Source organism: Xenopus laevis, chromosome 1L (assembly GCF_017654675.1).
Source record: "Xenopus laevis strain J_2021 chromosome 1L, Xenopus_laevis_v10.1, whole genome shotgun sequence".
NCBI classification, from domain to species: domain Eukaryota; kingdom Metazoa; phylum Chordata; class Amphibia; order Anura; family Pipidae; genus Xenopus; species Xenopus laevis.
The window spans coordinates 190,641,632-190,656,439 of NC_054371.1; the positions used below are offsets into that span (position 1 = coordinate 190,641,632).

General features: G+C 39.9%; 2 protein-coding genes across 16 annotated transcripts in view; both read right to left on the reverse strand.

Moving 5' to 3' along the window:
• Positions 1 to 5,007, reverse strand: part of ppip5k2.L (diphosphoinositol pentakisphosphate kinase 2 L homeolog) — a 69,474-nt gene extending 64,467 nt beyond the window's left edge. For 5 of the 11 annotated variants that reach the window (XM_018248319.2, XM_018248325.2, XM_018248307.2 and 2 more), the window contains exon 1: positions 4,772 to 5,005. The gene's annotated coding sequence lies outside the window, so the exon portion shown is untranslated. Of the gene's footprint in view, positions 1 to 4,771 lie in introns of all 11 variants that reach the window. The other 6 variants (XM_041568385.1, XM_018248301.2, XM_018248298.2 and 3 more) reach the window with 3 other exon arrangements.
• A 4,943-nt stretch (positions 5,008 to 9,950) lies between these two features.
• Positions 9,951 to 14,808, reverse strand: part of pam.L (peptidylglycine alpha-amidating monooxygenase L homeolog) — a 112,428-nt gene continuing 107,570 nt past the window's right edge. For 4 of the 5 annotated variants that reach the window (XM_041588727.1, XM_018258053.2, XM_018258211.2 and 1 more), the window contains 3 exons: positions 13,938 to 14,333; positions 12,297 to 12,353; positions 9,956 to 10,680 (listed from right to left, as the gene is read on the reverse strand). In XM_041588727.1, the coding sequence (XP_041444661.1) occupies positions 10,496 to 10,680; positions 12,297 to 12,353; positions 13,938 to 14,333 (638 nt within the window). In that variant the 3' untranslated portion in view covers positions 9,956 to 10,495. 5 annotated transcript variants of the gene reach the window in all.

Sequence of the window (14,808 nt, forward strand, 5' to 3'; positions counted from 1 at the left end):
ATGAGATGATCTTCCAACGAGAGCAATGCAAACAGTGTTATAAAATTATTACCTAGATTTAACAAGATTGTGTACGGAGAGAACACACTAAACCAGTAAGGCTTTAAAGGAAAAGTAATGTCAAAAAATAAAAGTGTTTTCAAGTAATGAAAATATAATGCAGTGTTGTAAACCGGTGTATTTGCTTAAGAAACACTACTATTGTTTATATAAATAAGCTGCTGTGTAGCAATGGGGGCAGCCATTCAAAGGAGAAAAGGCTCAGGTTACACAGCAGATAGCCAATAAGCTCTGCCTGTCTAATGGTGTTATCTGTTATCCATTAGTTAACCTGTGCATTATAGCCGTTTTTCAATTTCCGCCATTGCTCCACAGCAGCTTGTTTATATGAACTATAGTAGTGTTTCTGAAGCAAACACATCAGTTTTACCATTGCAGGGCAACAGTACATGATATTTTCATTACTTTAAAACATTTTTTAAAATCATTTTTTGGTGTTACTGTTCCTTTAAAGATAAAAACAAATAAGTAAAATGAAGCCTGAACGTATATATTTAGCTTAACAGTTAAAAATGCATGGAGGGGGGGGGGGGGGAAGTAGGGTAACCGGTTATTCCCCTTTTTAACAGCAGAGAAAGCGCACACGATTGCAACAGTAACTTTCATTGTGTGATACAATCTCCTTGGCTGTTTAAACAACAAATTTTGTTTCACTTCTGTGATTACAATTTTCAGTAATACTAAAGGCACATAGGTTCATGTAATGAACAGTTCTTTTGAAATGATCCAAGGGATGCTAACACAGAGCGAGAACTAAAGCTGGCCATAGACGCAAAGATCCAATCGTACGAATCCTCGATTAGGTTAGTGATAGGTCTGGAGATGGGGAAGTCTGATCGGTCGAGGATTTGAACGATTGGATCTTTGCGTCTATGGCCAGCTTAAGCGAGAGGTAACACTACCGAGTTTCATGGACACAGCCATTATGCCAGTCATCATTAGGGCTCTTACTCACTTGCGTTCTGACCTGCGCTCCCCTGCGTTCCATTTTTTGGCGTTCAGCCGCAGGGGAGCGCAGGAATAGACGCATGTCATTATTTCAAATGGGGCTGTACTCACTCAGGCGCGTGTAGGTGCCGAACGCAGGAAAAATGCAGCATGTTGCGTCTCAACCTGCGTTCGGCGCCTACACGCGCCTGAGTGAGTACAGCCCCATTTGAAATAATGACATGCGTCTATTCCTGCGCTCCCCTGCGGCTGAACACCAAAAAACGGAACGCTGGGGAGCGCAGGTCAGAACGCAAGTGAGTAAGATTTGGGGAAGGAAACATGAAGGAGCATGACATATTAAACAGATAAATGAGATCAAAGATGAAATCTAACCTTGTTATGCGCGCCATACTACTGGGGTAATTACATTTAAAATAAACACAACACCATCTGTTATGACATATGTATCTAAAAAGAAAACAGATTTCTTCTGTTGACGCAATGTATAATTTAATTGAGAAACATATATTTTGACTTTACGACTCATTTAAAAAACAAATGATGTTGATCTACAGGAAAAGCTATACCGGATGATTAAAAGTGAGCTTGACACCTACATATAATTGACACCATTCCTAAGCAAACAGAAAACTGCCTATATATGATGTTAACCATTTCCTTGGTAACAATTCCTATGAGCAGTTATTATGGGGAAAAAAAAAAACTAACTGATCCTGCACAGGAGCAGCTGGCGGGGTTGGTAGGTGGGGCTTCCCGTTCTAAGCAGCAGCGCCTACTTCATAAAGGTTAATTCAGTTTATGGCAGCTGCATTCTATATACAAGTAATAAATAAAGTTTGTGAAGGTAAAGTACCCCTTTAAAGGAATTGTTCAGTATTAAAATAAAAACTAGGTCAATAGATAGGCTGTGCAAAATAAAAAATGTTTATAAAATAGTTCGCCAAAAATGTAATGTGTGAAGGCTGGAGTGACTAGATGTCTAACATAATAGCCCATAGGTAAATCCTGGTGAGAAAACATACAAGACACTGTTTTTACAAAGTTTCTTTGGGAGGCAACGTCGAGCAAGGACAAACGAAGAGCCGCATGTTTTCCCACTGGTAATTTCAATTATTGCTGTAGGGAAATAATTAGCAGATTAGTCGCCAGCAGTAGTGAAGATTTATCGAAGGCGACTAATGCCCTTATGTTGCACTGCAAGAAAACAGACTAGCTCTACTGTAACATCTCTGCCCAACTTCTTCCTTCTTTTATCAACAAAGTAAATGAGTTTGACGAGACGGAAAACCAGTGATTACTACTTATGGTTTCTTTCTCTGGAACAGAAATCCAGATGTGAACCCTTTAACCATAAAATCACTTCCTCGTGTCAGACTTACAGGCTTATCATTTCCAGGATCATAAACTCACTGTAACAAGTAACTTGCACTAAAAAGCATAGAAAGAACCATCTTTAAATCCAACAACAAATTTCAGTCCATCATAGATGAATTTGAACTATATAATATAAATACAGTAACAGGTGTCAAATCCTACTGCTTAACTACTGGGGATGCCACAACAAACATGGCAGCTTGCTATTCTTGCTGCAAAACTCAACATAGCAGCACAAATCATTCAATCTTATGAATTTAAAGGTAACATTCACCCGAACAAATTAATCTCTCTCTAAGCAATTTTCCAACGTTTTGTAGCTTTTTATTCAGCAGCCCTCCAGTTTACAATTTTAGCAGTCTGGTTGCTACGGTCAAAATGACCCTAGCAACCATGCAATGAAAGCTCTGAAATACAGAAAGGTCATCTCCCATAGACTTCATTTTATTAAAAAAATTTTTTAATGATTTCCTTTTTCTCTGTAATAATTAGGGATGCACCGATTCCAGGTTTCTGCCTTTTTCAGCAGGATTCAGAAGAATCCTCCTGCCTGGCTGAACCAAATCCTAATTTGAAAACTCCAGGTCCTGGCAGAGAACCTCTCCTGGACCCTTAACACCAGCCCTATAGTGAAGAAGGCACAGCAACGTCTCTACTTTCTGTGAAAGCTGAAAAAAGCCCAACTTCCACCATCTATCCTCATTATCTTTTACAGAGGATCTATTGAAAGCATCTTATGCAGCTGCATCACTACCTGGTACGGAAACTGTTCGGATAGCAAGATCCTGCAGCAGGTGGCGGGGACAGCGGAAAAGATCATTGGGGTCTCGCTTCCCACCATCGTGGTTATTTACCACACCCGCTGTTTCCAGGGGCTACCAGCATTGCCAGGGATGGCACCCACCCTGCACACAATCTCTTTTCCCTCCTGCCATCCTGTAAAAGATACCGGAGTATTAGGGCACAAACTTCCAGATGTGCAACAGTTTTCTTGTACAAGCCATCAGGCTTCTCAACTCCCAAGGACTGAACTGAATATATTCACAAGGAACTGCATAAAAAAACTCACAAATGTATGTCTACCTCGCCCAGCACGACCATGTATTGTTCACCTCAAGAAAAGAAAAAAAAAATATATACACACTTGGAGAAATAGAAATATACACACTTTATAAAACCTTTTATAGCCTTATGTTAGAGAGCCTTATAGCCTTTTTTTTAGATTGACCTATACTAGATATAGCCTTATGTGTAGCACCATGCGTTCTGGAGAAACGTTATTTCTACTATGTACTGTTTTACTGTATATGGCTGAAATGACAATAAAATCCACTTGACGACCATTCTGGATAACAGGTCCCATACCTGTATTGGAAAGTTGCTAAAGGGTAGTCGCCCAGCAACAAATCTTCTCTACTGCGGGCGACTAATCTCCCTGTCTGCCAACACCCTAAATGCCCCCATACACGGGCCGATAACAGCTGCCAACAGACCAAGTCAACAGTTTATTGGCCCGTGTGTGGGGCCATCCGACAGGCTTTCCCAATCTATATGTGGCCGAAAGTCGGGCAGATCTCAATCGGGAAGGTTAAAAAATCCCGTCGGATCGCAGCCGCATCTGTGCGTTTATGCTCCGATGTTCCGATTGTTGGGCCCTAGGGCTTCGATGTGATCATATTGGGGAGAGATCCACTCATTTGGCGATCACAACACTTTTTTTTTACCAATTCTGTGGGTGGAAACTCCTTGAATTGCCCTTTTAGACATATACACGCTGAATGGTGGAAGAGGCACTGGCCCTGCTGATGACTAAACTAATAAAGCCCAAGTCATTGTGCATGTTCTGGCCCTGGATGAGACAGATACTGTGTCTTTGTGTAGCACCAACAGGACAGAAGAAGTAACCAGCAGACAGTGAAAGGCAGACACTCTGTGCCAATACTGTACGTCCCTGAGAGAGCAATTCAGAAAAACGTGGACGTTGCAGGACCTCAGTAACACTGCAGTGACGGAATGCTGGGAGATGTAGTTCCAAAGAAGGTGGCTGTGTAACCCTCCGCTCGCTGTATTTCATTACAGGAGTCCAGAGAGAACAATGAGCCGTGAGCGTGTGAATAAGTGGCTGCTGTGTCCCCTCGGCCCAACCTATGTATCTGCCAACCAACGGGCATAGCGAGTGGCAACTGATCCTCATACACGGCGGGCCCTTCCCTATAATGTAACTGTATGTGCCCGAGGGATGCGCCAGACATAATGCGCTAGTCTCCTCCCGGCCGCACAGCCGCCCGCCACATGTAGCCATGATGCGCCACTGGCAGCCCAGCTGTACCACAGTCCCACGCGCCGCCCGCAGATTACTCCATTCACACGCACGAGGGGGATTTACCTTCTCGGCTGCGCCCGTCTCGCACTGCGGGGCTCCCGCTCGATTATCGACTCGGTGCCATTGATTCACAATGCTCATCTAGCTTCAAACTTCCGCCCTCAACACATGAGGAAATAATGGGTGGGATAACTAGATAGACGCTGCCGTACTGCTTTCCGCTTTAGTTACAGGTAGAGCTGCTCATACAGCCCCCTCCGCGCTGCAGCATGTCAGACTTCTTTTGGCCAATCCGACGCTCCGTAGAAGTCAATACTGGCAATGCGCCCTTGTTAAAAATGGCGCCTCACTCTCGTTACATAGTGTGTGGAGCATTTTCCGAACAATATTTTTCATCTCAAAAATATAGATAATAAAAGCTGGTAATAGATCATAAACAATATATAACAGGGTCCTGTCACCAACTAATTACATGCACATACCTCCCAACTGTCCTTTTTTCGGAGGAACAGTCCCTCTTTTTACAGCTCAAGCTGCAGTCCCTCATTTGTACTGGAAAGTCCCTATTTTCGCTGCACTGAACAGCCAAAAAAAGAAACAAAGTTTCTCACTTAATTGGCTTTGAGCCCAGAACAGCTAACAGGTGCAAATAAGATATTTTGTAACAATTTTGAGACGAAAAAAAAACAGGTTAGATAAGGAGAAATATTTTCAAACTTTCATAACCTGCCAAATTTAGTAAAATGAACATGGTAATTAGGGGGTGTGGCCACAGAAAGGGGTGTGGTCAAAATTTGCTGTTCTACGTGCGAAAAATTTTTTCTCCCACTTTGTACTTCCAAAATGTTGTGAGGTATACACATGCACAGGCACTACAAACCTGTACAATATGTATACACTGTGGGAAAAAGCTGTCTCTAGCTCAATCTGTGAACACTACTAGAATTTGTTCATTAAGGTGGCCTTGTTGTAATCTAATCATGTGTCACAAGAAAAACTCAAATGAGCACTGAAGCACAAGCTGCACAACAACAACAACAGAAAATGGAAAATCTGAGAGCCACTATGGGTAGCGTTCTTGCTGGGCAGTGGTATTCTTTTCAAAACTGATGCACCACAAATAAGAAGGCAGATAACCATTAGAGTGAAAAAAGGATAAAAAGCTAGCTAAGCCAGGGTTGGCACTAGGACACCTTGTAATTGTTGCTGATTAGGGTTGCCACCTGGCTGGTAAAAATGATGGTTTATCCCAATGTTATTAATAGGGAAAAAAGATAAATATATAGGAAATAGGGTTGCCGGTAATTTGTAATACCATTTACAAAAGCCTTTGCTCGCCGGTGAAAACTTACATTTTCTTCGGCTTCTGGCGATGTGGCCCCACCCATTTTGCGGCACTACCCTGTGGCTCCACCCCTTTTGCATTGCTGCTCGTCATCTCTGCCCCTTTTTGTGTCACAATCCACCCCTATAGTTCCCGCCCCCACCACTGGCCAGTAATTATTTTTTTTAAAAGGTGGCAACCCTAATAAGAAGGCCAGTATTTTGTTCCAGAAAAGGTGGCAACCCTACTGGTAATTGTAGCCTTTCACCAGCCACCCCAGTTAAAGGGATGGCTTGCCTTTAAGTTAAATTTCAGTATATTATGGAATGGCTAATACTAAGCAGTTTTTCGATTTTTTTAAATTTTTTTATAGTTTTTGAATTACTAGCCTTCTTCTTCTGACTCTTTCCAGCTTTCATATAGGGGTCACTGACCCCATCTAAAAACAAATGCGCTGTAAGGCTAGATATTTATTGTTTTTTTGCTACTTATTATTACACATCTTTCTATTTAGGCCTCTCCTATTCATATTCCCGTCTCTTATTCAAATCAATGCATGGTTGCTAGAGTAATTTGGACCCTAGCAAACCGTTTTCTGAGACTACAAACTGAAGAGCTGCTGAATAAAAAGCTAACTAACTCAGAAACTACAAATAATAAAAAAATGAAGACCAGTTGCGCTCTCTACATTATACTAAAAGTTAATTTAAAGCTGAACAACCCCTTTAAGCCCCTGACCAACTCAGTGTTGGTTTGGAATTCCAGGGACCCACCAAAAAAACCTTAGACCATAGACCCACTTTACTTTCCTGGTCTCTTTTCCTTACATACTATTTATTTAATATCTTATTTTACCTTCCTATCGCAGAGACAGAACTAAATGAACTTCTCAGAGGGATTATGTATTGTACATGAACATTTTTTTCTAAAAGTGGACTATAAGCTTCAAAAATATCTAGAAAAAAAAACAAACAAAAATTATTCCTTCTGGTGACCTGTGAGTATTTTGATGCCTATTTAGGTTGCAATTTTTTTGGCACCTTTGAAAAAGGCAACTCTATAAAACAATTTTATTAATTGCGTTCCTAAATTAGTCATTTATCAATGTATTTTCAAAATAAATTATAACCAATTAATATCAGTTGGCTTAAACACAAGTGGCTAATCATACAGGCTGAAACATTATACACTTGGCTTGGGCAGGACAGAACCAAGGCTGGTGCTGGTATTGGAGAAGGACACAATCCGGTATTGGGTTGGAGTTCAGCCTGAAACAGAGTGACCAGGACAGTATTTGAACTAAAACAAACCTTGTCAGTGATGATCTAAACATGTCATGTGCACCACTGGTTGATTGGAGTAAAAATGAATTCCTTATACTGTGAAATCTATTTAAATTTTCATAAAGAGAGAGGACAGAGAGATCCAACTCAGAACAACAGTCATGGTTGAAAAAAAAAAATCATGTTTACATCCTGTAAAACGAGAGACCATTTTCATATTTAAAGGAATTGTTCAGTATAAAAATAAAACCTGGGTAAACAGATAGACTGTGCAAAATAAAAAATGTATCTAATATAGTTAGTTAGCCAAAAATGTAATCTATAAAGGCTGGAGTGACTGAATATCTAACATAATAGCCAGAACACTACTTCCTGCTTTGCAGCTCTCTTGGTTTCCACTGATTGGTTACCCTGGTTACCAAGCAGTAACCACTTCAGTGACTTGCTGGGGGGCCACATGGGTCATAACTGTTTGCTTTTGAATCTGAGCTAAATGCTAAGGATCAATTACAAACTCACTGAACAGTTATGTCTCATGTGGCCCCCTTAAAGGGGAAGTCTAAAATAGAATAATGCTAGAAATGCTGTATTTTGTATACTAAACATAGACATGAACTTACTGCACCAGAAGCCTAATAAAACAAATGATTTATGCTTTCAATGTTGGCGGGGGGGCCATCATCTTGTAACTTTGTTAAACATCTTTGCAAGACGAAGACCCTGCACATGCTCAGTATGTTCTGGGCTTCAGTTGGGAGGTTAAGCTTAGGGATCTAAACATAGATAATAAAAAGGTTGCACTCCCCTCATGTAAAGTCAATTTATACATTGTAGATAAAATGCACTTACAATATTTGCAGATATCAATAGCGTATAACAACACAATTGGAAGATTTGATTTCCATCAATGTGCTTTTGGAAGATTCAAGTCCCAATACAGGTATTGGGACTTGCATCTTCCAAAAGCACATTGATGGAAATGGAAAAGTTGTGTTCAGTTCTGTTATATTAGGCATTCATTCACTCCAGCCTTCATAGATTAAATATTTGGCTAACTTACTATTTTTACACGGAACTGTTCCTTTCATGAATGCGGATGACAAAAAGAGTACATATCATGAGATCATAATAGCTTTCTTTATTTTACTCTTGTATCCTCTTTTTTCATTTTCTATCACTTACCGATTCCTACTGTGATTTTACTTGTCTTAGTGATCAAGAGAACAACAAAGGTAGCGAAGCTTGTTATACTGTATATCAGGTGAATCAATATCTAATGAAGAATAATAATATATTTTACACGTAAAGGGTGGAATAAGAACCGGCACGTAATACCAACCCTCAATCTCTGCAAAAAAATACAAAACAATCATTCACATAGACACAGAGTAGAAAAACTAAAAAATGAAAAAAAGTCCTCTTTGTCCACCATAGCAGATACCCTCTAACAGACTTGGCTGGACTCACCGGACCTTTGGGACAGTTCCGCCTAATATTGGCATTTTATTACATGTACCTTAATGATATATCTCGGCTTTGCTTCAGTAACGCTGTCATGGAATACATATATATAGGAAGACTGTAATCAACAGAGAAAGGCACTGTATTTTGACTTCCCACCTACTTTTCTTTTATGTCTTTTAATTTAATGTTATTGTTTTTCATGTTAAAAGCAATAAACAAAAATTATTTAAAAATATTAATCACACCGACAGATACCCAAAAGGTGATAAAGTCTATGAATGAAGGCTTGTACTCTAATCTTAGAAACTAAACAATAACAGGAACATGTTAATAATCTATTTAAAGTACCACAATATACTACATTTTCCCAAGTATGTTGCTGCCATAGATTAAGGGGCCCATTTACTTAGTTCGAGTGAAGGAATAGAAGAAAAATAGTTTGAATTTCGAATGGTCGAATATGGCTACTTCGGCCATCGAATGGGCTACTTCGACCTTTGACTACGACCTTCGACTTCGATTCGAACTAAAAATCGTTCGACTATTCGACCATTCGATAGTCGAAGTACTGTCTCTTTAAAAAATTCTTCGACCCCCTAGTTCGCCACCTAAAACCTACCGAGGCCAATGTTAGCCTATGGGGAAGGTCCCCATAGGCTTCCTAACAATTTCCTGATCGAAGGAATATCCTTCGATCGATGGATTAAAATCCTTCGAATCGTTCGATTCCAAGGATTTAATCATTCGATTGAATGATTATTCCTTTGATCATAGGAATAGCGCTAAATCCTTCGACTTCGAAATTCGAAGTCGAAGGATTTTACTTCAACGGTCGAATATCGAGGGTTAATTAACCCTTGATATTCGACCCTAGGTAAATGTGCCCCTTAGTGTATTTTTCTATAGCCCATGAGAAACATAGGGAAATGGTCCCTGCAAAGAGGAAAGGAAGTCAAAATGAAAATAAAATAAATCTATTACTTACTACTTCCTTTAGGCTGTAGTGTGAATACATTTATATAAAGCTTTGGTGATATGAGTGGAGCTTCTTAAAGTATCTTCTGAATTAGATCTGACTAGAGAGAGCAGACTGAGTTTTCTAAAAATGATATTTCAGATGATCACTGGAAACATGTACGTATAGGACTATATACACATTCAAAAACAAGCTGAGAGTAATGCTCTGCGAACACTTTATTACACAAAGTACATTCAAATTCTGAAAATAGTGTTCTAAACAGTGGAACCATCTAAAAATAAGACATCCCAATAAACACCAAAAACGAAGAGAAAAAAAATAGAAAGAAATAAGAAACATTAAATATTTTGTCTATCATTTCCTTTCTTGGACGTAATATCATGTTGTTAATTTAAAAAAATAGAAGAGATTTAGCAGCTTTGCATTTATGTGGCACATATCTTTGTAATGCGATTAGTTTTCAGTTAAAGGCTTGAAAATAATTGGCAGTTAAAGTGCTATTGGTGAAGCAGAGGAAGGCCATCAAACACTGGATAAAACGCTCTCTAAAGCCAAAGTCATTCTACCAAATAGAATTATTTTGAATGTTCATATAAAGACTACAACAGCACTTCAAATAAAAATAAAAGGAAAAACTATGACAATTGTACAGTCCACAGACTAGTACAGTAACACTTAAATACACAATCTTAAACGTGCTAATGGGGCAAAAGGTTGTATGGAAGAAGTCAACTGTTTCAGGAGGAAGATACAGGAGCTGGTGGAATAGGAGGGGCAGAATACTCTTCTTCAGAGTCTGAGCCATCATCATCGTCTTTCTCTTGGTCACTTCCTTCTGTACTCAGCCTGTCGAAGCCTTTTCTACTGTAGCCTTTGTGAGTTGCAAAGAATGTTCCCAGATTAAGGCCTCCGCTGCCCTTCCCTAAAATAAACACAATACAACTCTTACATATTGACATGTACTGTAATTTGTGGATCACATTTGATGGTAATAAAGGTTAGGCATTTGTTTAGAAATTAGATAGGTGCATACACATTGAACCTTTAAATTACATGTAAGAACGTTGGGGGAAGGGGGGGGTGCATGATAGTCGAAGACTTTGTAGCCTTACTAAACTCAGAGGTGGCACTCAAAAAGAAGTTGATTAAAATGTGGCAGTGAGTTACAAGAGCAAGTGTCAGGAGAGTGTCCAGAACACCTCTGAAGAATTCTTTTAGATCACACTTGCTTGTATTCTCTTACATATGCACATGAGAGGAGGTAACACTGAGGAATAGTGGCATATGCACACTTTAAGTATTTCACAGCATGTATGCCTATAACCATGTATTGGATTATTGACTGTATGACTAGAATGAAATGGGGTCCAAATTAGCAATGTGTGGGCCGGTCTGAAACCCCGGGTTTACTGCACACAGTTAGTGGGCCGTGCCCAGGTTCGTGTTCCTTCCACTCTCTCTGCTCATGACCTTCCTGAGCTGGCTTCTTATGCAGTGTCTATTTATAAGCACATGCCTACCCCACCCCTTTCATGACATCACGGGTAGGCCATCGGCATATATAGGAATGCTGGGCAGGTTAGGGTCGGGTGCAGATTGGGAGCGGGCGGGTAAGTGTTGGGTAAGTGTTGGGTGCAGATTGGGAGCGTGCAGGTAAGTGTTGGGTGCTGATTGGGAGCGGGCCGGTAAGTGTCGGGTGCAGATTGGGAGCTGTCGGGTAAGTGTCGGGTGCAGATTGGGAGCTGTCGGGTAAGTGTCGGGTGCAGATTGGGAGCGGGCAGGTAAGTGTCGGGTGCAATTTACGAATTAAGGTTTCTAAACATATTTATAGAATTGGAATTTTTTTGCAGGCATATATCTGCTATTGTTATATTATATTTACACTGTTTGCATGGTTGACACTGTATAAATAAAAAGCAGGCCCACAACGGCTTTAGAACTCACAATGCCCCGGTGCAGTGCGCAAAGTGCAAAACAAGGATAAGAGCAAGAGCAAGGAAACCCATCTTCTTAATAACACTTTATAAGACTATTCACTCCTTCCCCTCCTAGATCACGCTAAGTTTCTTTTCAGCTATACAGCTTTTAAAAGAAGCTGCTTTAATAAAGAAATTTTCTACGCTTGCTTCAGTTGCGGGCACCATCTGTACAGGGCCGACGTCCTCAAGATGGCCGAAACCTTGCAAACTGTGCATGTGCAACATCCCTGCTCGCTCACCATGCAAATAACAGTATCTCAAATGCTGCCATAGATTACAAAAGAGCAGCGCACGAAGATCAGCACCTACACCTTTTTGGAAGACTACTGACTGCGCATGCGTTAGGGTCTTAGTCTTGGTGCTACAGCATAGCGTCCCCCCCCCCTGTACTACACACTTGTGTGAAGACTAAGGAATTGGATCTAGCAAAGGGCATAGAAGTGAAATATAAGCACTATAAGACAGCATTCAGGTGTGCCTTTCCATATACCCCTTATTTTGTTTTCCTTTTCCTTTTCCTTTAAATGTTAAAATGAATATTGCAGAAGAAAATACCAACCTCTAAGTTTTCCCAAAATGCCCACTGAACTGGATTCTGATTTGTGGTCAATGTCACCTGATTCAATACAAAATAATATTCAGGTCATTAAACATTACTTTTGCATTTCCTGTTCAAAAACATATTCATTTTATAACTACTGATATTTAAACTGAGCAGCTAAAAGCAACTTACAACTAGGTGTAGGTATGCTAGTATGCGTATTTATGGGAAAGAATAAGGAGGCTACAGCATAATGGGTGAAATATATTTTTGACTCAAATTGACAAATCAAAGGTCTGAGTGGACCCAACACGAGCATTTGTCCCCATATACATACTAGTGGGTGTCAGGCTCATGGGCTGTTTTCTCTGAGATGGAAGGGAAACAGCACATCTGTATCAATTAGAGTGTCTGGTCCTCAGGCCTAATGATGGAATAAGTACAATTTGGCTTCATAACTACTAACACAGAAGTCACTCTCCTAAGCAGAAATTAGGTTATGATGTGCTAGATTTTTGCTGGGTAATAAATGTAACAATTGGTATTACATACGAGTTAGAGGCAAATGTGTCTGATATCCTGCTGCTGACTAAAATGTTTCCAGTCTGCCCTGATTCAGAACATGTGCTACAATGCAATAGCTCTTCAACTACCCTACAATTATTTATTGGTTCGTACCATTGCTGTCCCCTCATATGAAAGACCTGTAGATGTTATGTATGCAAGTAAGCATGAGAGTTCCTTAAGTCCAGGAGTCACAATACCATACTATAACTATAGATTAGTTTTTGTAAGACTGGCTATATGTGAAGAACATGGCCAGCTTTGTCATTTGGTGTGTGGATCCTAAACAACCAGACATAATGAGAGATCCGATTCAGAGCAGACATCATCCTGGTGCTTCCACAAGAATTTGGGGTGATACACAATTTGTCTTAATAACAGTGTCCACAAAATGTCTCTCGCCTGCATACTGTGATTCTGTAATTCCATGACTGAAGGATACAAAATTGAAATAATAAATATAGTGTGAGTAAAGTTTATTTTGCTCAACTAACATGATAGAAAAGAATTTGGAATTATTTCATAGGGTGACAGGTCCCCTTTAAACAAACAGACTCATTGGGATCCAGCTGTTTAGACTCATAAAACGTCTCTTTATTGCCCAGTTTGGCTCCTCTAAATGTGTGGCCACACATCTGTCTCACCATTGGACCAAGGTAAAGTTTTTTGCACCGTTTTAGCCCGTTGAGAAAGTTATAGGGAAGAGCTTTTGATATGAAACATAACAAAAGTGGTGTAAAGGTGATACCTTTATTGGCTAACTAAGATGATAATCACAGCAAGCTTTCAGTACATTGCAGTTCCTTCTTCAAAGCTGATTACAATGAAGCTCTGTATATATGTCAGTGCCAACAGAGCTTCATTGTAATCAGCTTTGAAGAAGGAACTGCAATGTTCTGAAAGCTTGCTGTGATTATCATCTTAGTTAGCCAATAAAGGTATCACCTTTACACCACTTTTGTTATGTTTCATATCAAAAGCTCTTCCCTATAACCATTGGACCAAATGGTAGTTTCTACCTGTGTGAGGCCAGCATAATAAGCAGTAGTCATTTGGCCCTACTGGCTAGTTGACAGGTTAAATAGTTTCACGTACCTCCATACATTCTGACTTTCCTCCAGCGAATGAAGATTGCAATGGCAATGAGAACTGCGATAGGAATGATGAGAAGAGTGATGATAAGAACGAAGGACACCCCAGCGCTGCTCTCTTGTACAACACTCTGCTTCTCCTGTGTAGACACCCCAGCACTACTCTCTTGCACAACACTCTGCTTCTCCTGTGTAGGCACCCCAGCACTACTCTCTTGCACAACATTCTGCTTCTCTTGTGTAGGCACCCCAGCATTGATCTCTTGCACAACATTTTGCTTCTCTTGTGTAGACACCCCAGCACTGTTCTTTTGCTTCTGCTGCTTCTCCTGTGTTTGTTTCTCAACAGACTCATTTGTCTTCGGTCTGCTTCTTATATGGGTCTCGAAAATCTCTGTTTCTGGATGGAATATTGAATAAACATTACCACAATAGATTATATTCAGCAGTCACAAACAGTATATTCATTTTTGTTGAAATAAACTATTTAGTAACTGGGCTATGTGAATTTTCAAAGAGTAACTAAAGGCCTATATTGTTAATAATTTAAATCCACCAGTGATTTCTTTAATTTAGCCTAAGTACCTGCATTGAAATCCCCATGTTAGACCAAACAGATGTTTCTATATTTAATTTGAAATCTGACATGGGACTAAACATGTTGTCAGTTTCCCAAAAGAAAAAGGCAAACCATTCAAAAACTATAGAACATAAATAATGAAGACCAAGTGAAGAGTTGCTTATAATATACTAAAAGTTAACTTAAATATGAACCACCCCTTTAAGATCAGACTTGGATAGTTAAGACTATTGGGATTCGGCTGAATCCTTCTGCCCGGCCGAACCCAATCCTTATTTGCATATGCAATTGCGGT